The 25,559-nt window shown below is 35.8% G+C and overlaps 5 protein-coding genes across 7 annotated transcripts; 1 reads left to right on the top strand and 4 right to left on the bottom strand.

Moving 5' to 3' along the window:
• Positions 1,882-4,594, bottom strand: LOC18792538 (probable polygalacturonase At3g15720). The gene is made up of 9 exons (XM_020555456.1): positions 4,460-4,594; positions 3,674-3,820; positions 3,366-3,539; positions 3,249-3,278; positions 2,868-3,075; positions 2,693-2,774; positions 2,500-2,608; positions 2,280-2,396; positions 1,882-2,109 (listed from the first exon to the last, which is right to left on the bottom strand). The coding sequence occupies exons 1-9, from the start codon at positions 4,592-4,594 to the stop codon at positions 1,882-1,884; spliced, it is 1,230 nt and encodes a 409-aa protein (XP_020411045.1).
• Positions 12,627-18,186, bottom strand: LOC18792890 (DEAD-box ATP-dependent RNA helicase 56). Of its 3 annotated transcripts, none has more exons than XM_007222376.2 (13): positions 18,143-18,186; positions 18,012-18,064; positions 17,785-17,897; positions 17,429-17,529; positions 16,411-16,583; positions 16,071-16,302; positions 15,834-15,952; positions 15,116-15,172; positions 14,849-15,033; positions 14,524-14,668; positions 13,799-13,882; positions 13,640-13,703; positions 12,627-13,099 (listed from the first exon to the last, which is right to left on the bottom strand). In XM_007222376.2, exons 3-13 carry the CDS (start codon positions 17,892-17,894, stop codon positions 13,089-13,091), a joined length of 1,281 nt encoding a protein of 426 aa, XP_007222438.1. In that variant the 5' UTR covers positions 17,895-17,897; positions 18,012-18,064; positions 18,143-18,186; the 3' UTR covers positions 12,627-13,088. The 3 variants fall into 3 exon arrangements, with proteins under 3 accessions (XP_007222438.1, XP_007222439.1, XP_007222437.1); XM_007222377.2 differs by having other exon boundaries at positions 17,785-17,900; positions 18,143-18,162; XM_007222375.2 differs by having other exon boundaries at positions 18,012-18,185.
• On the top strand, positions 19,260-20,579 carry LOC18788931 (chaperone protein DnaJ). Its single transcript, XM_007226048.2, has 5 exons — positions 19,260-19,490; positions 19,586-19,674; positions 19,869-19,932; positions 20,020-20,116; positions 20,254-20,579. The coding sequence occupies exons 1-5, from the start codon at positions 19,433-19,435 to the stop codon at positions 20,339-20,341; spliced, it is 396 nt and encodes a 131-aa protein (XP_007226110.1). The 5' UTR covers positions 19,260-19,432; the 3' UTR covers positions 20,342-20,579.
• Positions 20,701-22,290, bottom strand: LOC18792459 (probable carboxylesterase 15). The gene has a single exon (XM_007223082.2). It carries the CDS (start codon positions 21,650-21,652, stop codon positions 20,720-20,722), a length of 933 nt encoding a protein of 310 aa, XP_007223144.1. The 5' UTR covers positions 21,653-22,290; the 3' UTR covers positions 20,701-20,719.
• Positions 22,305-24,751, bottom strand: LOC18789593 (SPX domain-containing protein 1). The gene is made up of 3 exons (XM_007223165.2): positions 24,123-24,751; positions 23,322-23,448; positions 22,305-22,971 (listed from the first exon to the last, which is right to left on the bottom strand). The coding sequence occupies exons 1-3, from the start codon at positions 24,438-24,440 to the stop codon at positions 22,529-22,531; spliced, it is 888 nt and encodes a 295-aa protein (XP_007223227.1). The 5' UTR covers positions 24,441-24,751; the 3' UTR covers positions 22,305-22,528.

The following is a 25,559-nucleotide window of genomic DNA, read 5'->3' on the forward strand; positions in this document are numbered from 1 at the left end:
AAGCTTTCTGAAAACTTCATAAGCTTTGCATTTATATGAACTTGGGGTTCGTTTGGTACACCGTATTAGACTCTAGATATGAGTAAATAGTCTATGTCAGGTGTTTGGTGTCAACTTATATTATTTAATTACCCGATTATACGGGTTAGGCTTTTAATACTCTCCTTACCTGACTAACTAATACAACCCATACACCCCAGTTTAGATAATACACGCTTAATTATACGACTAGGGAAAAAGAACACGCGTTCTATGAAAAAATCCGACGCTTTTTTCATCTTCTTCTCCCTAGAGTTCTTCTCTACTATCTTCTCCATAGGTTATTTTCTTCACTCTTCTCCAGATATCCATCTGTCACTCTCTCTCTTTTTCATACTCTCTCCAATATGCTTCTTCTTACTTCTTCTCTATTCTTTATATATTTCAATTTTTTATTAAATTTTTGTGAAAATTAGGTTCTGAATTTTTCTTTTTTGACATTTTTTTAATCGATTGTTTTCTTTGTATGTTATATAGTGATTCAAAGTTGTGGGAATATTTAGATTATTGGTATTTTATGAGAAAAGCATTTGTTTTTCTTTTACTTGGGGCGAGGGAGCTGTGATTCACTCTTTGATGTAGTTTGGTTTATGAACAACTTTCTCTTTTGCTCTTATCACCTTAGTATGTGATCACTTTGAATTATACATTATTTGGTACGGTTTTTATTAACGTATGCGAGTATGTTGGAATTTTTATGAGATACTACAATTATGATAATGGGTTATATTAAAAAAAAAAATCTTGGCAAAACCAATTGAAAAACAAATCTTGTCATATGAATCTTACCACAAAAAAATTCATGTCATTTGAATCTCAATTTCCATTAAAATTATCAAAGATTTCTTTTTATATAAAAAAAAAAAGATAGTCTAATCTAATGTTATCCGAAACATCACCAAACACAGTATAACTTAGTCAGACTATTTATCCGGAACAGAACCAAACGCCTTATAATATTATGGATAAATAGTCAGTACTCTCCGGAACAGATTAATACTATCTGACAAAAATTAGTCAGTATAGTCCGACGTACCATACGAGCCTTTATGGTTAAGTTTTCATAACATTACCTTTTTGTTCGTCATTCGATACATTTTTTTTTTCATTCTATAAATCGATATTAGTTTATTCAAGGTTATTGGCACATCAAGAAAATCCATCACTTGCGTTTGAGATATGGATCTATGAGTGACGATGAGTGGTTCAATCCAACCATTAAATCATTAAAAAGGTTTAAGTCCAATATTTCCTCTCTCTCCTGTTGGATAATGAGATTGAACATCTTCCACAACATATAATTTTTTTTTTTTCTGCTAGATGACTAGGCCGGAGTGTCCATTGTTTTGCGCCTCTGGCCCATGTAACAGAAAAACAGCTAATTTCATACACTTCCGAATTATAAAAAGAAACCAAATTAATCAACTAAAACAATTAAATTTTCTTCTTTTGTTTTTTGGGTCCAAAAACAATTAAACCTTCTGGAAAAGGAAAATTACTATTTATTCCTAATTGAAAATGGACACTGTTTTCCTCTTGAGTTAAAAATACAAAAAAGAAAAATCTCTACACACATGTCAAATTGTGATTGACGGAAAAGCACACTCCATCCTTGAAAAAAGTAAAATATTTTGAATTATAAAAAAGAGAAGAAGAAACACGTATATTATTAATTGACAAATGGAGAATATAATAAGCTTCTCCTTACAAGGCCATAAACCATGCAATACTTTGGTATACAATAGTTTATTTTTCTCCTTACAAGGCCTTTATTTTTTGTTTCTTCTTGTTCTTTTCCTCAAGGAACTACAAGTCTGAGAGTTAGATGAATGGACGAGTGGGCTACTCGAGGCAAGATACAGTGGGCACAGTAGAGCCGGAATTTCCTTTGGCATTGTTGCAACTTGCATAAACCTTCTTACTTGGAACCGTTGAGGTGATATTTATTTTCACCAGTTCAATGTTTTGACAACCCGAAATGTGGTTGCAGTCTAATTTGATAGCCTCCTCATTTCCACAAGTTCCTCTAAAATCAGTGAATCTCACATTGCTCACCAGCACAGCTTTGCTCTAATAACCAGCATTTCAAACAAGTTAGTATTGCCAGCATATTTAAAACCACGAGAACTGTTTACGTTGCCAAATCTTGAATCAAGGCTCATTGACTATGTCGATTCTCATTTTAATGTGTAGTCTAGATTCATAATCTAGCAACATATAAGTATGACAAAAAAAGTTACCTGCTTTGCGCAATCATGAGCACCGTTGCAGTATTGTTGGTCAATAATGATGGGGTTTTTAGTCGCGGTAAGTGTGATGTTCTCAAAGGTTATATTCCTAGCATATCCAGATCCACCCTAGAAATTTACAAGAACAATACTTTAGAGCTTGAAACTAATAGATATAACATAATATATATATATATGAGATTCTTAATGTTACATCGATCGTTATAATTACCGGCCATGTCTTGATTCTTGCTCCATTTTGAGTTCCATTAAAACTACAATCTCTCACGTATACATTTTCCACTGCAGCATAAGCCCCATTTGCTCCTAGGCTTCCCACACTGTTTGCAAACAGAATTTGACAAATTAAACACTGAATATGGTAAATTCAAATAACTTTAGTTATGTGGTTATTTTGGACAAACCTAATTCCATGACCTGGTCCGCACGCAATCTTGGCGATCCTAACATTGGAAGCACCAGAACTGATTGCAATGCAGTCATCACCTGTAACAAAAATGGAAAGAAAAAAAAAACTATAATTGCCTGCAAAACAATGTGCATGGTTAATGAACGAAAAATGATTTAACTTTTAATTACCAGTTCCAATTTTAGAGTCATGAATATAGACATAGGTTGAGTTTGCGACGTTAATTCCATCAGTGTTTGGACTTTCATCAGGTGCAATTATAGTAAGATGGGAGATATCCACGTCATTGCTTGTGCCTATACCAATATGAGATCTTGGGCTGTTTATGTGAGTAAGTCCACTCAATCGAAGATGATCACATCGGTGGAATTGAAGAGCCTGCATTAACATTATAAATTTTAACAAAACTTAAAATTTAATATGTAAAAAACATGACCGTTCATTCAAATCTAAAGAATAATGTTTTCTTGTCAAACGTATTTAGAAAAGAAAAAAGAAAATCAACTTAATTATGAGTCTAAATTTACAGTATGATAATATAAGCAACTAACCTTTGGTCTTTCGCACTTCTCCCTGTTCCCCTGTATAAATTGAGTGATAGTATGTCGTATTAGATAGTTGACCACATATATATAGTAGAATTTCAACAGATGTGAACAGAGTTTTACATTTATAAAAAAGCTATTTTCGCTCACTTTGCTCCACCAAGCTGAACCCTGACCGTCAATTTTTCCTGAACCATCGAGTATGAGATTGTCCACATTTCTAAATGAAAGCCAACTATATGATGGACACACTTTCCATGCATCGGGCGTTTTGGGTGCCATCAAATTACCCGAGACCTGCCCTCCACCCCCAATAGGAATAGCATTAATAACGTTAATAAATTAGATTTATTTTCCATTTTAAAATAGTTGAGTTTATTTGTTAAGATTGATTGTCACTGCTAATTATATATATTTTAGTGTTGTCTTACCTGAATATGAACACTCTTTGATTTGCAGGGACCTTCAAATTCCGAGGGTTGCAATAAGAATGTTTTCCCCCCTGGTACAGTAAGTGTTGGTACGTCATCACCAGCTGCAGCTGCTCCACACAAGGCTTTCCATGCGTTTACAATAGCCTATAAGACGATGGAAAATGGAAAAGAAAAACAAAAAATGTTTTAATTTTCGACTTATTAGGGCTTGTCCAATATAAGTCCCTATAATTTCTATTTCCTATACATATACCAATCATTCTATAAATCTATGTGTAAAACTCAATTTCAAACTTAAATGACCATTATGATATAAGAGATCATAGTATTCCTATGTTTTTACATCCTTGCCATCAGACTTCATATTTTATTTATAATTTATTCCAAGCATTTCATTAACTGTCATAATTGTAATTAAAACTCCCTATTAATAGCATATCAATCACCCCATTTCTTTTGGTTGCCATTCCCTCTAACATATGGCCACTTAAAATTGCAAAAAACAAAAAAAATGTAAATTACATTTCCAATAATGTACATGTGAAAAATATAAATATAAATATATACGTATAAAAATATAGGTATATTATTTACCCAAAAAAATAAACAAAAATAGCTCAATTACTTTGTAATTGAAATTTCCGTACATTTTTCATAAATTACTCTGAATTGATAATATGACAACATTATATGTCAGGCTATCTAACAAAAGAATATTATACCCGACGGAAAATCTATATACGTTAAATGCCTACAGACACAACTGAAAGAAAGAGAAGTTACTTCGGAATCATCAGTTTGTCCGTCTCCAACAGCACCAAATTTGACAACATCAAATGTTGTTTTGCTGTACACAATACCAAGTAACTGAGATGAAGCAATGCAAAATATGAAAAAGCTAATAAGTATGTCCTGCATTTTTTCACAAAACTAAACCAAAGTTGAAGCAGCAGAAGAAAAAGAATACTGGAGTCCACCAGTTGAAAGACAAGTATCAAATATGTTTTTATAACAATATGATTAGTTTGAGAAATCCACTAGGCTACGTAGCATTATATATAGCACCCGATGAGAGAAAAAATAATGCTTATCCAACAAATTCATCAAAATAGATAATTTAGATCTTGGTGATTGAGAATTTTTTTTTTCCATGTTAATTACGAATCCAGATATATTACTCAGAAAGTGGCATTTTCTTAGAAAGGATGACTTGCTTGGGAGTAAACTATTGATCACCTAGATATCACAGGAAACCAAGTAGGCCACATATATTTTCCATTTCAATAAGTTACGAATCATCTTATTAGCTTAACTGGATTAGATTTTATGGTTGAACGATGAATCAAGCAAGAGAACGTTATGCCAAAAGATTTACACTTGTTTTGGCATATGAATGATGGTCATATGCAAGGTCTAAAATATTGATGGTATGGGAAATATTGGCAGTCCAAAAATACCGAAATTTTGATGGAAATATCAGGACATTATCGATATCAATAAAAATTGAATAAAAACCACAGAAATTGTAAGAAAAACTTGAAAATTTTTATTGAAACTTTGGAGGTTATTTACTAAGTCAATTATATCTATTAGTTTATCACACACAAAATTGGAAGAAAATTCATTGCATGATGGGTTTAACTGATTTAAGTTGATTATATAGCGAGTTGACAAACACTGTGAGTGTAGAAAATATATTTTAATTAATAAAAGAAGATTAAATACACCATAATCATTTATATATAATGATTTACTACAATATTTTACACTTTATACATTACATGGTAAGATACATGAGTGACTATGAGGTTCAAAATTTTCAGTATCTTCATCATCTCTATGTGTAGAGTAAGTGTATTGTGAGTAGTCATTAAGTGATAAATCCCCAAAATAGTTTTCCATGTAATTGTTAACATGTCACCCATATAGATTTGAGATTGGTTGACATTGTCCATAAGAAAAATCATTTGAAGATTGAGTCTCGGATTCTTTCCATAAGCCACTCAATTCCATCACAAGAGGAAAGGTCAAAGACTCAAATTCTCATATGAAAATCTAATTCTTGTAAAAACAATTCAAAACAAAACAACATAAATATACATATTTGATATCTAGATCATTGTTATAATCTAATCGTTTAAGACTTGACACATTAGCAAATGTTGAAAAATCTAATAACTTGAAGCAATAGAAATTTTAATTCAATCTAAAATTAAAAAATAAGACTAAAAATTACAAGAGCCAAAATTAAAAAAACTAAAAAGCCAACTCCCCCTTCCCAATCCCTATCCCCGCCACTCCTACCCACACCCACACCACTTATCGTCATGCCTCTCTCAAAACACTTGTCTGTTCCGGTGGTCCTAGTCGGTACAAGGACTGTAGGGATGGAATTTGGCACACTGAAATCCTAACTCCTCTTTTCTCTTCCCCTTTACCACAAGCACCCCACCAATTACGGCTACACCAGTGAGCCCCAAAGCAATCTTCTAGTTAAGGGACGAAACCCACCAGCCAATTACTGTCTCTGCCTTAGGTAGAAGAATGATCCATTATGAATGAATGTGAAGATTGGAGACAGCCTCATCCGGAGCCCTTTTGCCGAAGAAGTCGTAGTCACTTCCCCCCAACCTATGGTGGCAGCTGCGTGATTTTTAATTTATATTTACTTAATTTTCTTGGACGATAAAATAACTGTTAATTTTAAAATAATTTTTTGATAAAAGGAAAAAAATAAATTTGGAAGCGTTTAGATGATAAGAATGGTCCAAATATTGTGAAATGTGGATAAATGCACGAAGACTAAATGCAGAGGCTTGGGATCCTTTGATACACTGCATGCATACATCAATCACTTGATTTACTAATTTTCGTTTAAGGTAACATACATCCACTATTTTCCCAATTCACAAAATGAATACATGATGAGCTCAAAAGGTCATTTAAACAAATAATCTTATTATAGAAGAAATTATTCCAGAAAGCAACACATCTCATTTGGATAGGCAATCAACATGAGGGGATGTAGAGATTGATGTTCCATTGGCATTCTTGCATAAAGATCTGAGTGGCTTTCCAGGCACCATGGAACTTAATTTGACATGATCCATGACAATGTTGGTGCAGCCCAAGCTACAACAATTCAGTGTTGTTGCTTGCTGGCTAGTCGAAGCTCTTTCAAAGCCACTAAATGTTATATCGCTCACTTTCACTCTTCTGTTATCGTCTACATAGTTTTGGCCAATGATGATCGGATGTTTGGTCTCTGTGACTCTGATTTGCTCAGAAGTGATTGCCCTAGCATAACCCGATGATCATGGCCCACTCTCAATATAGGAAAAGGTTCTATAAAAAATAAATAAAAAATAAAAAAAGAGGAGAAAACGCATTCAAATATATTACTTTATAATTACAAGGCCAATATTGAGAAACCAAAGCCCTGAAAATATATACCTCAATTTGAACCTTGTTTGCATTGCAAGGACCCACAAATTTGAGAGGTTTGAGCAAGTAAGTTTTCCCTTGTGGGATGTTTAGGACTTGTGTTGCTCCGCCATCTCCAAAGGCACCAATGTCAAGCACATTATAAGTGTCATTCTGCCCATATCCAATGCCAAAGCTAGATGAAGAAACAATAACCAAAAACAGAAAGCTGACTGTGGGCAGGCCCTGAAAACCAAAAAAAAAAAATTCACAGGCTCCTCCCTCTTGTTATATATAGCATTGCAGGAGTTGACCATGCAATGTGAGATGGATACTTAGAATGCTTATTAGAAGGTTCATGTTTGAAATTAATCAGATAAACTGAACTGAGTTCATGAGAGTATGAAAGTGTTGTATTTAAGTTTAATTTTGAAGTTATAATAATACGATTTGAATATATTGGTTCATGAATTTAATTATTTACATGTATAAATAGAGTATATAGTTTAACCAGCTTGTGTATCTTAACCATCTGCCTCAGTTATTCCGTGGTGTTATTTTTTTAGACTCAAATTCAAACATTTGCATCCCAGCCCTATATATATATTTTTGTATTCTCACTATATTAATTACTCAAATTCCCAATCATCAATGAGACCTCTTCCAAAAAAAAATTAGACATCAGAATTAATTTCTCTCTAATTCACCACTCCTAATTGAATTTTCATTTTTTTTTTAGTACGAACGATAGTCTAAACTACAAGAAGAAGTTTCTCACACACAACCAACATGTCATGGAGATTCAAACCTTAGATCTCTGGTCTGCAAGTCAATGTCATTTTCCACTGGGCTAAACCCCATTGACACCACTCCTAATTGATTTGTGTATATATAACCAAGGAAAATACTTGGCTCCTTGCATGTAAAGAGTCATTCCTTCTTGTAGACAAATCACAATATAAAATATAATCTTTCATTCAGTAATTTGAATGAGTTACATTTGCATATGTACTAAGAGACGAATGACTCCTGTAAGGAGTCAAGTAGTGGCCTATAATTAATCTCCATAGGCATTTTGATTAAAATACAAAATCTTCATCTTCTTCATACCGGAGCCCCAGGCAATCACGGTGCAGGCAAGGCACAGCAGGTGTGCAGCTTGAGGTTCCATTAGCAGAAACTTGATGAGTTCTCCAGAGGCCCATGACGTTATGTTGACGTGGCTCATTCTGATATTTGTGCAATTTGTGCTTGCGGCACAGTTCAACGTGATTGCATTCTGCACAGCGCTGGTTCCCCTCACTCCAGTATATGTCACATTGCTCAAACTGAGACTGCCTTGGTCTGCCATATTATTATAATTAACTTTTGCTCTAATTATATTGTGTGTGGATTTAGTTGTTATACTGTCTCGGGTTTAAATCCAGACAACACTCTTAATTAGACTTTCGAAATAATAAGCTTATTGCTTACCTGCCAGGTCTTGATCCTTGCTCCATACATAGACCCTTTAAAAGTACAATTTCCCACAAACACTTCTTCAACTCTTTCATATGCTCCACCTGCTCCAAGGCTTCCCACGCTACAAGAGACAGAGTTATATTCATTTTCATATTTACTCCTTCAAGCAACGTTCTGGGTTCGAGTCCTAGTATCCGTGTAGTATGTGTGAGTTTAGTATGCTATCACCCTTCTCAATAAAAAATGTCCTAAATAATAATAATAAATTATCTCATTCATATCCTATTTATACATTTTCATCGTATTGCCGTAAGTGCATCCATCTCTCACAATAGTGGATGTGGAGCTCACAGTTTCACATAAGTTTTTCTCTTATCCGTCCTGTGCTACCTAATAATACCAGACCAAAAATAAACAAAAAATTAGGTCATTGACATACCTTATTCCATGCCCTGGGCCACACATAATCCCCCGTAATATTGATATAAGAAAAAATTTCCTTAATAGCAATGCAATCATCCCCTAACATTAATAATGAGTATTTTCAAGTCGTTATCATTCATAATAATAAGAACAAGAGCAACACGTAGTTTTTTTAAGAGAACTTCACCAGTACGAAGAAAACTATTTAAATAAAAAAAGAATACCCGATAATTAAGTGGTAGATATATGAGATTACCAGTTGTAATGGTACTTTGATGGATGCTCACATTTGTTGCGGAGTAGAGATCAATTCCATCAGTGTTAGGGCTTGATTCAGGAGCACTTATATTGAGATGAGAGAGAGTTACATTTTGGCTGTAACTTATACCAATGTGACCTTTTGAGCTATTAACATGAGTGAGTCCCCTAAGCTGAAGATTAGGGCAGTTGTGGAGCTGTAATGCCTGCAATATATATCACGCTTAATAAATTAGCCAATTCTTAATTACCTAAATTCTATTGGGGTTTTTCATATTATGTTTATCTATAATATGTAGTAAAAATTCATAATATTTAGAAGAGTGTCTTACTCTAGGTCTATAGCAGGTTCCCACACCCTGAAAGGGACCCAAATCCTCTGCTTGGATTTTCTCTGTCATGATCTACTTTACTTTTCTTTTATGCACGCTACCTCATTAAAATTTCATCTAAGGGACTCTAATGTTGACATATCACACACAAAACCCAAATAGCTCACAATTTTTATTTTAGAAAATAAATATCCGATTTGAACTAACTTGAGTTAACGTGGTCTTCTTCCTTCATCATTTTTTTCCAGCATCCCAGCACGCTCTCCTTTCCAACCTCAGAGTCTCTCCTCTTCCCATATGAAATTCTGCTCTTGCTAATGCCCAAAATTTCTCATGCAACTCTGGTACTACTTTCATATCATAAACCCAATCTCTTAAGTATGAAATATGAATCAAAACATCTTAGCCAAACTAACAAATAGTGAGCACAGTTGGCTGCATCTATTTTTCTTGGAAAACGAATGGCCTTCCTAGAGCAATCTTTACTTATGTACAGATCTATTATTTTAATTTTTTTCCATAGAATTTCTTGATTTTGTAATTCTAGTTATGTTTTTTTTTTTATAGAAATAAGTGTAGGTTTATATTCCGATTCAGTTCAATTTTGATACGGGTTACATGTGAAAACCATGGTTGAAATGGCTATGGTGGTCACGTACGACTCATTTGACATTTTCTCATCTTTCTTTGATGGTAGCCCATTCAGTGAGAATATTTGTGTTGTGGTTCTTATTTTGTGAAGAACAATTATAGTCACATGAATTGTGTTTATTTCTATGATGAGAGTGATAGTAGAAGAGGACTAAGATAGAGGCATGGAGAAGATACTGTGTCTTTAGAAGAAAGAAAAATTGAAAAGAAAAAAAATGGAAGAGAAAACAACTGCTCACTTTATGTTTAGGAATTGTTTTTTTCAAAACAAAAATTATGAGCCATCTAGGTTTTGTGTGTAATGTGTCAACATTAGAGTCCCTTATATGAAATTTTAATGAGGTGGCTCATATAGAAAAAAAGTAAAGCAGATTATGACAGAGAATATCCAAGAAAAGGATCCGGGAGCGCCCCCCCCCCCCCCCCCCCCCTTTTTTTTTCCCATCGGCGAGATCAAGGAACCAAAAAAATGAGACATACATAGGTCTCCAAATATCGTGGATCCCACGAGAAAGGAGAGAATCAAAATAGTTCAAATCCAAATATCGGTGCCAAGGATCCATTTCAACATGATCATACTGTTTTGTTTCCTTTTTCCCTTGAAATGGTCGGGAAAGAAAACACCACTATGGATTGTGAGCAGGGACGGATCCACAGTGGGGTCACTGGGGTCAAACGACCCCATGGAAGCCATGGAAATAGGCTTGGAAGTCCACCTGAGCTGGCTGTGTGACCCCTTGAACTGCCTTCCAAGTGCTTGATATTTTGCCTGAGAGGAAGAGGGAGGAAGCTGCGCACAGGAGGAAGAAGAAGCAGTGCAACGCGCTTCTGTTTTTTTTAAAACACCCTGGACAAAACGACGTCGTTTTGGCCTAGGAAAATTTTTTAAATAAAAAACCCTTCCGTATCCCTCCTCCATTTTCCCATGTCTGTTTCCTAAGCAGAGAGTCGTAGGTTCCACCCCTACTTGGTGCGTTTTCTTTTTAATCTATTTAACCTGTTTTGTTGTTGGAATCAGTCAGTCAACTTTGTTCCATTTATTATTATTTCTTCCTCCCAAATTCCAATGACTGGCTTAGAAATTAGAATCTATGAATGCTGAGCTTTACTTGTAATTTTATCTAAGGATGACCACAACATGGTTTTATCACCACTATTTAACACTTAAGAATTTCTCCACACACACCCAAAAAAAAAAAAAAAACTTGTTTTTCTTCATTGTAATTAGAACAAAATGCAATAACCAACAGATTGGAACCAGATGTGCAGGCAAAATATCTGACCCAATAAAATTTTGGCTTGTTTTTCTAACAGTGCTAAAACCAATATTCAAAAAAGTCTAAACAATAAAATTTTGGCTTGAAATTTTACAAATTGAAATTACTCAAAAACATACATAAAAAAATGACAAATCGAAATCATTCACAGTATATTTGTCCAATAAATGAATGAAATTTGGAAGAGAAAAAATAGATAAGAAAAATAACCCATTCTTAAATTTTCTTTTGAACATTTACACTATGACCCTACGACGTTCGGATCCTGAGTCTGTCACTGATTGTGAGCAGTGGCGGTTCTACTGCAAGGGCAGGGTAGGCAGCTGCCTACCCAAATTTTTTCACCCAAAAAAAAACCTATATTTAAGCAAAGCTAATCCTACCCATCCCATGTAATGGTGTGAACCCATGCCCCACGTGTTATATGGCCCAGTCAAACTTAACAAAAGAAAAGGAGGGGAAGCAATATAAGTAAGCAGCCAATTCCCTTACGGCTGTCCAATAGTTGACAGACCCAAATCATTATCTTCTGCAGCTTCTTCTTGAGTCTAGACATTCTCTCTTGGTAGCATTTTCTCATATCTAAGGCAAATAAGTATTCTTCTATTGGCTTTTTCCTAAAATAAATGCATGCATCTTAAGTTTTTTAATAGGTTAAATTAGTTTTAGATTTAAATAGTTTAGTTTTTTGTTGCATTGCATTAATTTGTTTTTTTAGTTTTTTTTTTTGTAAAGTTTTTACATATGAAGGTAAATCTCATTACGCTCTCCCCGACTAGGTGTATCTTTTTATTTTTATGAATGAAATTCACTCGTACTGTCAAATTTTTAAGGTAAGTTTCGCTAAGTTTCGCCTACCTGACTTTTAAATCCTGAATCCACCACTGATTGTGAGTTATTGATTTTTGTCTCGAATTTGGGCCAAAGTGGACAGAATTACTGGACACTCATCATTTTAGGGTTCAAGGCACCGTTCTATCGGCCTGATGTGGTGGTTTTTCTGTTTCTTTGTTTATTTCTAGACCAATACAACGCTAATTTAACATACAAATTAAAACTAAGTTTCTGTTCTTAAAAAAATTATTCCTTCATAGGAGAGGACTTGCATAAAGATAGACTAAATTAAGAAAACTTGCATAGCACGAGAACAAAAAAGGAACTGATTCTTCTCACACGATCATTTTTCTTGTCAAATCTTCGTACTGACGTTTAAAAGCGGAGAAAGTACATAAAATTCCCTCCAAGTTGTTTTAACCCACAGGAGCATAAAAGTGGGAGAGCTAATTAATACAAAATAATACTGCAAATGGATATTAAAATTTCAAACGCGGCTACACCTCAAAGCCCTAGTTATGCCTGCCTGCTGCTACCTTTGTTTGTTGTGTGGAGGAAGGCCTGCAAGTTTCTAGAGACCACAAGTTCAAAGACTTATACATCAACTTTGAGCTTCTACCTCATAAAACAAATCGTTTAAAATCAATCAGTCTGACAGAAAAAAACTGAACGTCCTGCGACACACTCCATCCCATCCTCCAATATCCCTCCAAACTGATGCCTTCATTGTAAACTGAGAGACCCACACTTCAATTAAGACGGCACTGCAGACAACAATAGTAGATTATTATGAGTAAGTGGGATCCTGTTAATTCATGTAACAAAGTGGAGAACAGGGCATCAAATTTGAATTGGTGAACCGATTGAGTACACACATCCCACCAAAAGCTCCCTCAGTTTTCAAGGGAAGATGTAAGACGTATATACCGCTCGTATTTTACCCCTTTTTTTTTTCTGTTTTTAAAAAAGAACTATCCTTCTCTATTAAAGAGAAGAACAACAAAATATTGCTGTTAAATTTTTCACTCGAGAAAACAAGTTGCAAGTGGCACTCCATGATCCCAATGAGTTATTCTCCACCCTTTATCCATTTTTACATTCCCGTATAAGACCCAAACAATTACGATAAAGAACGATCTCTACTTCTTTCCATTTTCAAATGATATACCAAAAACTAGCAGTTAGCACACAATGAGAAATCATCAAACAAAAAAAAGTAAGGCCGAAAATCTATTTAACTATCAAAGTCGACCGTGTATCAGAATGACACAAAATAAACTTGGAACCCAGCAAAGAAAACATACTGTATGTGGCAGTATCAATCTGTTCAGGAAGCTCCTTTATATCAACCTCAAACCTTTCCTGAACCTGCATTTATAAACCCAAAAAGATTAAAACTGACAAACTGCAAAAATAAAAACAATAAACAAAGTGAAAGTTCAGAAGGAAAACTGATTCCATACATCATTAAGAACATCAGAGTCCGCTGCAGATGAAACAAATGTAATTGCCAGACCTTTGGTGCCAAACCTGCCAGCTCTGCCAACCTGTAAAAATTTCGATGTAAACACTCGAAGTTAGATGCATCCGAGGTATATTCACCAATGTGTTAAATTTCATCTTAACAGTAATAATATATCCAAACATATGTTTTGCATCAGGGATAATCTAAATAAGCTTATTCCATTCACAGTTCATCATATAACTCCTAAGAGACGCAGAACACAACAAAATAATAATAATTGAATACCATTTGCATAAATGATACACAACTGTGTATAAAAAGGCATCCGCAAATAGAATTGGGAACAAAAATAAGTTAATATTCCACACCGCACTTGCACTTCATTGGCATGCATATTCGATAGAACCATTGAACGTTCCAACCTTGCATATTAATGTTTGTCAACATGAACCCAGCCACAAGTAAATGTATATGCATTATTATCATATAAATAAATGCAATGTCAATATCGGGCCTCTCATTTTCTCGCAGCCACAAGTAAACCCATAATCCCTTCCTGGAAAAGATGCAAAGGCATATATTGATGTACAATACCATCCGCAATACCCCCAAAAAGAAGAGGAAGAAACAGAAACAAAATCATAAAGACAAATATGATACCTACATAAAAAATTCAGTTAAACAACGGACTATTTTCAAACCAAGGAAATAATATTAACCTACCCTGTGTAAATAAGTGTCAGCAGAATCTGGCATGTCATAGTTGATAACGATGTTAACACGCTCAATGTCGATTCCTCTGCCGACCAAATCTGTGGCCACAAGAATCCTGTTATGACCCTCCTTGAATCCTTTGTAGCGCTTCAACCTACAAAATGCATTACCATTTAAGATTAAACGCCAGAAAATAACTTAGCCAAACAATGAGAGTTCAACAAGACACTACATATTGGAGATCAGGGCACTCAAAAAAGCTTGCTTGCTAAGTTTACATCAAACTTTATAAAAACTTCAGACACAAAAAATCATCAGAGGGAAAATTACAAACCTTTCTTCTTGGTTCATTCCAGAATGGATGCATATAGAGGGAAAATTACACTCTGAAAGTAACTTGTTCAATTCAGCGGCTCTGCTCACGCTCTTGACGAATATAACAACTTGGTTGAAGTCCAGTGCATCAAGGAGGTCGTTCAACTTGCGGTTTTTCTCTGCCTCGGTTAACTTGATGTAGTGCTGAAATATCGTACATAAAGGTGAGATTCACATTAATGAATTTAAGTATAATCAACTGAAAGTCCACTTGCAAAATACAAACCTGTACTAGACCATGCAGTGTCAACTTGGCTTCATCGTCGACATATATTTCCATAGGCTGAAAGGAACAAATGTCACAGTAAATCATATTAGGGGCCTTCCTCAAGCTAATAGAATCCAGAACGAAATGAATGACGGATGCAGATCTCCTGAATCAAGATTCTGGTCCATCTGTTTTGTCTCCTCGAAGATACTTTTTCTAAATCACACCAAGCCACCACCATTTACACATTGACCCTCAATACTAAGAAATTTGACAGCTTACCCAGGCTGATCCCAGTTGACAACAACTCGATCACCCCACAGACCAACTCACCACCCACCCTCAACTAGTGAACCCCACAATATCCTTGACTGAAAAAAATTAAACCCACGGGTGACTTACTAAAAGCAAAAAAAAGCCCAACCCAGAGGGGAAAAATGAACCTAAGGATATGGTAATGCAGAACACAAGGCACTCATCCAACAGAACTGTGAGAACTCCTAAGAGATGGCCTCCTCCTTGTGTCTCACTTTTTCTTTTTTACTCCAGTTGAACACCCTCGTCAAGCCGCAAATTCCAAATAAATGACAGACTATGGTATCCATATTAACAAAATGCCAACGGCAAGCACGTCATGGAACCGCCGCATTCAACCTAATTACAAAACTCTTGGAGAAAGTGGGATTATGAAAAAAGAGACTTCAAAATTGAAGTAGAATCGGCCATGGGACATTACATCTTGCATAAATTTCTTGCAAACCGGGCGGATTTCTTTGCTGAGTGTTGCAGAAAACATCATCACTTGCTTATCATGCGGCGTCATCTTGAAAATCTCTTGCACGTCTCTCCTCATGTCTGCACAGAGTATAAGGCAAATAATAAGAAAATGAGTGAACAATAACCGAGACATACATGAAAATTGAAACAGAGCACAAAGATTATCTGTAAAATGAAAAGAAGAAAAAAAAAATACCTAGGGATTCAAGCATTTTGTCACATTCATCAAGGATGAAATGCCTCACATTCTTCAAGGAGAGGTCTTTATCCCTTGCCAATGCCAATATTCTTCCAGGCGTTCCAACAACAATGTGAGGGCATTCATTTTTCAGCAAATCTTTGTGAAGTTTGATATTGACACCACCGTAGAAGACAGCAACCTTGAGATCAGGCAAGTACGTACTGAACCTCTCAAATTCGTGACAGATCTGCACAGGAGTTAAGTAACATAAGTTGGGAATTTATATACATGAACGTAAGGCAAAAAATTAATTGGACAATAATATTATAAGAAATAATGCAAATCCCAAATGTACCTGGTAAGCTAATTCTCTAGTATGGCAAAGAACGAGTGCAGAAACTTGGCCTGCTACAGGGTCAATCTGCTGCAAAGTTGATAGAACAAAAACAGCAGTTTTCCCCATCCCAGATTTAGCTTGACAAATGACATCCATTCCCAGGATAGCTTGAGGAATACATTCATGTTGCACTGATGAAGAACCAAAGAAAACCGCATCGATGGAACCATTGGTAAGTAAAACATAACCTCTCCAATCTTTTTATGAAAGTCTTTACCAAAAGCATACTAGTTCTCTGAATTCAAGATTATGATAGTAGAACAAATTACCTGCACAAACATGCATCAAATTGAATTAGAATTGAACACATAAAAAACAAACAAGTAGAAGGTAAAAGAGAACAAGAAAAAAAAAGCTACTGAATCCTTATAATGGAAGCGAATTTCCAAAACATGTGCAAACTCTACTTAGGAGAGAAGGACCATTATCTGACCTAGGGCATAGCAATCCAGGAAGCACCCTTCCCATTAGAGAAGGGTGGAAAGTCCATTTTCAATTGTATTTGTGCATTTAAAAGAATTTACATGATACATCAGAACAATCATTTTTAGGATTTAAGATAACTAAGAGTGAATTCATCCTTCTTAGGATTTAATTTCTTAAAGGGCAAATTCATCCTTTATCGTCATTTGACTTGGAAAGGGAAAAACTGATAAGCAGTGAGTAAACTAAATCTAAATCAAAGCAGCTCCGTATCTAAAAGGAAATTCCAAATGAAACAAAGAGAACACAGGTTTGAAATGTCATAAGAAGAAACCATCCAAATTTCCACACGTTAACTAAAAAATAATTAGTCTGATGAACATTTATGACATAAACTGGAATGAAAAATATACTTGTATATATGAAAATAAGATCATGGGCTTAACTGACAAACTAAGGGTCAGGATAACATTGTTTGTTTTCGGCTACAAAAACCCGCAAAATATATATATATATATATATATATCAATAAGTATTGAGTTTAAAAGTTTGCCTTCAGACGGATGCTCAAACCCGGAGTCCACAATAGCTCGAAGAAGCTCTGGCTTCAAAAGGAAATCTCTGAACCCTGAACTGTGAATTCCAACATATCCCCTGCACAAAACCAAAAATAACTTAAAAATTAGACCTAAATAGAAATCAGAAGCAGACATGATCCCAATTCGTATTTGAGCAATCTCATTCAAGCAACAGATAATATACAATTCATAGAACAAAAAGGTTGACCTTTTTCATTTTCATCCTAATTTCCTGTGTTTCCTAAGCAACCAAACTAAAACTTATTTCTCTTCGTTGCCCAATCAATATGATCAAGGAAATAAGGTCAAAATCCATAAAGCGAAAACTCACTTCTTAGGGGCTTCGCCATTGACTTTAGCTGCAGAGTCGGGGGCCTTCTCCTCCTCTTCTTCATAATCGACAAGCTCCTCCTCGTACACATCGTCCCTAGTTTCGCCCATATTCTGCTGAGAGAGACCTCCAATTAGGGTTTCGAAGCTTGAGACGCAAATTAGGGTTTTGAATTTTGAATCGGACAGAGTTAAAACAAATTAGGAATTTGGAGAGAGAGAATATACCTGTGTGAAAGTGTGAGTAGGTTGAATTAGGGTTAGGGTTCGGAGTTTGGAGTCTGCAAACGAAAACGTTAGATGAAAAAACGAATTTGAAATTTTTCGCTAAGAGACTTGAGAGAGAGCCGGGATGAGACCTCGACGAAAAAGGAGAGGAGAGTGAGGTAGATAGGGTTACGAGGATTGGATTGGAGCCACATATTTATGCAGCCTTGTCCCTTAATTGCCCTTGCCGTTTATCAATAATTACAACAACTGCTATGATTTGTTAGCATATTTCGTGGGACTTTTTCTTGAGTTACCAACTTAGCAATTTTTACCGATAAAAACTTATGCAATTTTTACTTACTAGAAATGAGAGAAGTGATGAATTTCGAATTAGGAATTTCAGGTTTCCGAGAGAGAAGAAACAAAAATAAGATAAATTTCTCTCTTAATCAATTTAATTTATCTTTTTGTAGATATTGAATTGTTAATTTTTACGTAGAACTCACAAAAAATTTATTCTCGTATATTAGGAAATGCAATAAACACAAGAAAGTCATAGATTGAATAATTCCAACACATGAGTAATTATATAATTAGCTTCTTTTGCTAACCCAAAAAAAAAAAAAAAAAACTTTGCATTTAGAATTTGGTATTACAAGTATGTACAAATTATTAATTTCAAATTTTAATTCATATTTAATTAAATAATGAGAGAAATATAAGTTGATAATGGTTAATTTTATATTGAAATGACATGTTTTGATGAAACTAACCTAGAGAGATTCTCACACTGATCCAACAACAATGAAAGTGAAATCCTTTTTGTTTTATATCGAAGAAGATTAAGATTGAAACAAAGTATCACCAACTTATTAGTTGTATCTCATGTCATTGGAGAACTTTATTATTAGTGGCTCAGTAACATTTGACACGTTATTGTCGCATGAAGTCACACCCTTGCAAGTGCTAGAGTCAATGGAAGAAATTTTTTTTTTTTGGTTTCAATATAAAGAAAATGAAAAGAATAGTGAAGTATAGCTTAGTTAGTTGAATTCTTTAATCTCTACTCTTGTGGGCTAAGATTCGAAACCACCAAGTACCTAATGAATACACGAGCACAGAGGTTTAAAACCCTCAAACACCATATGAATATTTGTGTAAACTTCCCTTCCCAATCGCTTATACTAAAATTTAAACAAATTTAAAACGGGGAAAACACTCTCTTTATAGATATAACCAAAAAGGTTGAAAGATGCTTTACGCCAAGTTACACAGAACACCATTCTCAAGCCCAATGGCCCAAACAAAACCTTCAAGACAAATCTTCCACCTATGAGAAGATATCTCATTGTGAGGCTTTAGCTCCCAGCCACATCATCCTGAACTATAAAGCTGACTGATGTTGCTAGCTAGCTAGCAACTTGCTCCCGCATTCTCCAATGGCCTACGCTTTGTACTTGGTACCTTTAAGCTCCTTAAAAGCCACACCAGAACCAGGTCTCTCTCTCTCTCTCTCTCTCTCTCTCTCTCTCTCTCTCTCGTTTATCTGAGTTGTTAATTGATCACTGACTCAATGCTTACCGAATGTATAGGCAACCATAGCAGCACTCAAGGGCCTGTTCGAATAGATAACCTGGTTCAAAACTCTACAACTGCTAGGTTTTTCCATGTGAAAGCTAAGGTTCTTTTACTCTTTCCTCCTTTAATCTTACTTGAATTACTTGCTAATTTGCAAAATATTTGGAATTCAAATTATTTTTGGATATACATAGCTTTGATGCATAGATAAGTACGTATAACATATTGGGTTTTATTTATGTTGGTAGATGTTAGATATGTTGGATGCTGAAACTTTGGTCTTTTTGATCCCAATAGGCTGAAAAAAGTAATGAAAGCATAAAACCCAACAGCATGGTTTGCTCTGATTGTGAAGGAAATGGTAAGCTGGCTGTTGGAAATAAAGAGTGCTAAGCATGTAATCTATTTGGATTCGGATAAATTTGTATTGTGCTGTGCAATTGAGCAGGTGCAATTCTCTGCTCACAATGCAAAGGTAGTGGAGTGAACTCTGCTGATCTCTTCAATGGGCAGTTTAAAGCTGGTGACTCATGTTGGCTTTGCGGGTAACCAAGCAACTTCTCCCTCCTATTTTTTACATGGCCACCATCCTTCATTGCCATCACAAAAGAACACAATTTTGCAACTCACTGAGACAGATTCTACGCATTGTTTCGTTCTTATTATTAGCATTTCCTTGCAGTGGAAGAAAGGAGATGTTGTGCGGAAATTGCAACGGAGCTGGGTTTCTTGGAGGATTTATGAGCACTTCTGATACTACGTCTGACTGATGAAGCTAGCCTTTCTCTCTGCCAAATTTGAAGTATGTCATTAGGTGCACAACCTTCCTAGCTTCATACTTATGTACATTGCACTATGTATAGGTGGAAGTCTTTATAAGCATATGAAATCTTCAATTACAATATTTATTTCTCGAAATACATTCATGACCTTGTAGCCTATTAGTACTTGCTATGGATGGAAACTTATGGGATTTCAGATTATAATATGGAGTTTGCTGTTTGGGATCGAATTTGATTTGGAATTTCATCTTAAAATATGCATATATTTGAATATTATAAGTACGGATAGAAGTAGAAGGTTTTCATATATCCATTAGCTTCCATATGGCTCATTGGGATGTCTTAGTGATGGCCATCTGAAAATGGCTAATGGCTCCTGATGAATTCAGTCATATTTCGCTCAAGCAAACGGGTTGCTTCAGATTCAGGGTGAAAAACATGAAACACATGAGACTCCTTCTCAGCCTCCACCAGCTTCACTTCTTTAACTCCTTTTTTCTGCAGAAACTCAGCATACATCACTCCCCTCTCTTTCAAAAAATCCAACCCTGCCACATAAACTGCCACAGCGGGGAACTCATCAATCCATTCAGTTGCAGACAGTTGTGTCTTCTCAAAGTTACATCCGAAATAGTCATGGTTGGAGCCATCAGGTATACTTAGTCTCCAAAACATGTCAATGCTTGCCACATCCCCTGCTCCCTCTTCAGCCATCTCTTTCTCAGTTCTCCTTTCACTCCCAAAATAAGGATGTATCAACAACAAGCCGCTTATTTTGACATGACTGATTTTATTCCGAATAACTTTCACAGCAACATTGTGTGATATGTTTCCCCCTGCACTGTCCCCGGAGAGAAACACCCGGGAGAGGTCAGCTTGGTCCAGCCATGGCTCAGAGCTTACTTGGTGACCAAGCCAATCAAGTGTGCAGTAACAGTCTTCATAAGCTATGGGGAGCCGGTGCTCTGGAGCTAAACGGTAGTCAACCGAAATAACAATGGATTGGGATGCAACAGAGAAGCCTCCTAGGAAATTATGGTAGCCAGGCCATGTGGTTGAGCCAATGCAGAAGCCACCACCATGAAAATAAACCACTACTGGAAGCTTACTCAAGGATGTTGGATTACCAGGAAGGAAAATCCTTCCGGTAATTGGCTTTGAGGAGTCAATGATCACATCCTTGGACTTGAATCCATTAATTGATTCTGGTGAGGCAGGGACCACACCCGGCACAAAGCGTTTTACAGATCCATCAGAAAGAACTTCAAGAAAGTCTGGTGCTTCTTCAACTGTGGACATTTTTCTTCAAATGGAAAAGATTACAATGCACCAAAAAGATTTACATGAATGGTTGAGTCTTTGGAGGTTTAAATAGGTTTATTGAGCATTGTAAAAGCTTTACATTTTGCATAATAGACTTAGCATGAATTGGTGATGAAGGATTAAAAAATCATTAGAAAACTGGTGCAGGTAAGGATTTGATGTTAGGTTCCTCATGTAAAGTGCATTAGATAATAAATAAATAAATAAGTCATCAGTATTAGAGAAAGGGTTGGTAGAATGTAAGAAGAACTGAAAAACTTAGCAGTCAAATAGTGTGTCATGTATGTTCCTTTTTTTTAAAATACAAATTATAGTCTAAGCTAATTAATCTAGTTTACAGAAAAAGAATTCGAACTTGAGTGCAAGGGATCGAATACGTTTCTTTATAATAAGCATATTACCCCATACCCCCATTGTGTTGTTCTTCCCCACCCAAATACAACTACTCCAAGATTGTCAAAATTTTCAAAGGGAAAATGAGAATTTAAAATTATAATAAAAATTCTGAAACCTTTAACATGGGATAAGCTTTGAATTTTTTCCTTTTTTATTACTCTTTTCAGGAGAGAGATCAAAATTCCTATAGACCTCCAAACTGCCCGTTTTGGTAGAATTGCTGTCTGGGAAATGCAATTAATTATATCCATACAATCATCTTTACTTGAGCGGCTATCTCGTACCTCAATTTGACATGCAAACATCACGCTTGGACATGGCGATTGACAATGGCCAGGGAAAAAAGTAAGGATTTCCAAGGCTCAATCACATCGTTATGAGCATACAATTTGTATCTGATACTGGTGTAAATTCATAAATAAAAGGAAACCTACATCCCAAATTTGTCAAATGAATTTACTTGGCCGCCTGTTCTAAAATAGGTATATTCTTCAAATCCTCCTCTACCACATTGGTTTGCAAAGGGGGCAATGAGAAGGCACTGACGGTTGAGCTTCCACTCCGAACTTCTTTCAAGACACGCAATGCCGATATAGTTTGTCTCACATACACGCTCTCCATATGCTTTATTTCTGCAAGTTCTGTAGGAGCTCTAAATAGCCTGTCTCTATTTTCAGTCACAGTCGTAGACTCACACCGTTCTTCCACTTCGGTTGCTTCAGATGGGACTGATGGGCCATTCTTCGAGAAAACATGATCAAGCATTGCCTCACACTCCTTCACAAGCTTGTTCAGTACATCAGTTGTGAAGAATGGCTGTTGCATGACCCTTTGGACAAAGGGAAAGCGAATTAGAGCACCAGTTCGCTTGTCATGCTTCTTTAGTATCTTCAAAAGTCCTGTGGAGAAAATAGGAAGCAAAAACACCAAAAAAGCACATTTCAGGCTTCTAACAGTTGGGAAAAATCAAGGGTTGACAAGTTCCTCTATCAATTCTAGCCATTCATTTTGTGCAGATGAAAACTAAAAACCCAAACCAATGATCTTAAGTAAATTCAATCAAACTCTCCATGTTCGCTTTACTGGGTTTTACAGCATTAACAACATGTAATATTGCATAATTAGTATTTTGCAATTACAACAATAAGAGATTCATCTCATGCGCATTTGCATAACCAGAATGTCAATCTTTTCAAGACTAAGCCTCTCTTCTGCAAGCCCTGCACAACTACGAGATAAAGATTTGTACCTGTATAGTTGAGGGCACTGTAATTCTCTAACAAAACCATCTCTCCATGAAAATCCACTATTTCTCTTCCTACTTTCATCAACTCCTCAGCCGAATCCTTCGCTTCTGCTACCCTGTCTTGCAGCTCCTGCATTCCAAAACCAGACCCAGAATATATAAGTAGTGAAAGAAGCCATCAACTCTTGGCAAAGAAGATAATACAGTTAATATAGCATGGTTGACAATGATTGCTGTGGTGCTTTAGGCCAAAGCCTATCTAAAGCATTAAGCATGGCAGACTCTTCCTTAATCCTATCGCGCAAGGTGATTAAAGACAGAAGAATTACAAGTCACAGTAAAATTAAACTGAGGGTCACAAAATGAAACACGGGCAAAGTTTTTCAATACAATTTTGCCAATCAAACTTGGTGATTAAGGATGGAAGAACAAATTGCAAGTCACAATAAAACTAAATCCAGGGTCAGAAAATGAAAAGTTGGCTCAGTTTTCTTTCTATTCAATTGGCTAATCAAACTCAAATTACAAACATAAATCTACAGCATAGTTACAAGAATCTGCGCCAATCAGCAGCAGAACATGGCCTAAAACAACGAAAAACTAACCAATTTCATCCAAAATTCAATATTATGCATTAAAGACAATCTTTTAATCTCCTGAAGCAAAATTACCATACAAAACTGAACAAAAAGTTTCTGAAATCCCAAGCAGCAATTCAATCTCTCAATTTCTAAGCAAGTTCTCATATTCCAAAAAGAAAGAGAGGAAAATGTTTGTAAAGAACAAGAAAAAAAAAAATTATACCTTCCATCTAATAACATACTCTTCCTCTTTCTCCTCAAAAAAAACATTGAACTTTTCCATTTCGTTCTCTAACAACCTCACAAAATCGGTGACCTCCTTGGAAACCTCAGCACCTTCGCCGCCCTCGCCGGCGATATCTCCACCGTCCGTACGGTCGTCGTCGTCGGCCAATCTGGGCCGTTTATTGGGAGGCTTGTCTCCGTCTTTGGGATAGATCAGCTTCAGCTGCTTCTTCAAGTCCTTGTACGATAAAAACTTGTCCCGCCATTCTGGTAAGGCCTCCTCGATCAGGATGCCGAGGCTCTTTGAGAACTTCATGCTCCCGCGCTACACCCAACACCCGAATATGGAAATTCTCCGGTGAAGTGTCGGGTTTTGAGACGGCGATGTTTGGGTGAGATGAGAGAGAGAGAGAGAGAAAGAGAAAGAGAGAATGGTGATTAAAGCTCCCTAAAATGAAAGCTCCCTTATATTTAGAAGTGGAATTAGAATATTCGTCAAGCGGGTTATGGGGAATATTCTCTTTGTTGATTAAAGGATTTTATTTTATCTTATCTTTTCCTTTTTTCTTTTTCTTTTTGATATTATCTTTAGGACTTTTTTGTTTTGGCCCTCATTTCTTCATAATGTTGTTTTCTCTATATGAATTAAAAATACGGGCGAACAAATAGAAAGACACAAGATAAGAGCATTCATAATATGAAGGTGTATAAGGGGGTGTATGTTAAATATACACCCTTTGTCACCGGAATTATATTCAATGGGAAGATGTAAATGGTTGTAAATATACATCACCACCATAAAGATGTAAAATAAAATGCACATTTGCATCTATTTTTACATCTTTTGCATGTGGGACCCACCCGAGAAAAGAGAGGAAAAATGAAGAAAAGGGGATGTAAAAGTAGTTTTACATCGTTTCCTATTGGAGCAAAAAACGTATTTACACCCCTCGGATGTGTAAAGGGGATATAAAAGTGGCTTTACACCCCTAAAAATACACCCCCCCCTCCCCACTGTGGATGCTCTAAAATGATCGAATCTCTCAAAAATTGGATAAATCGGTTTAGTCACTGTCCATAATGACGTGAAATAATCAAAAATTGGATAAATCGATTCAATCACTGTCCATAGTGACGTGAAATAACTCTTATGTCACTGTCGAATAGTGACCCGATAGTATTTCATGTCATCATGGGATAATGACTAAACCAATTTATCCACTTTTGGAGGGGCTGAACCATTTTAACATTTTGTCTTATGTGAAGGACTTTTTTATCTTCTTTTTTTTTAAATTACATATTTTCAAAATATTTTGCTCAGAATCCACGTGGCGTGTTATTGGACATTTAGGCTCCACACATGTGTCAAGTAATCAGTTTAATATAATTTCTAACAGAATCTCACGACAAGAACCAATTTGATATACGCAACATA

Source organism: Prunus persica, chromosome G1, assembly GCF_000346465.2.
Source record: "Prunus persica cultivar Lovell chromosome G1, Prunus_persica_NCBIv2, whole genome shotgun sequence".
NCBI classification, from domain to species: domain Eukaryota; kingdom Viridiplantae; phylum Streptophyta; class Magnoliopsida; order Rosales; family Rosaceae; genus Prunus; species Prunus persica.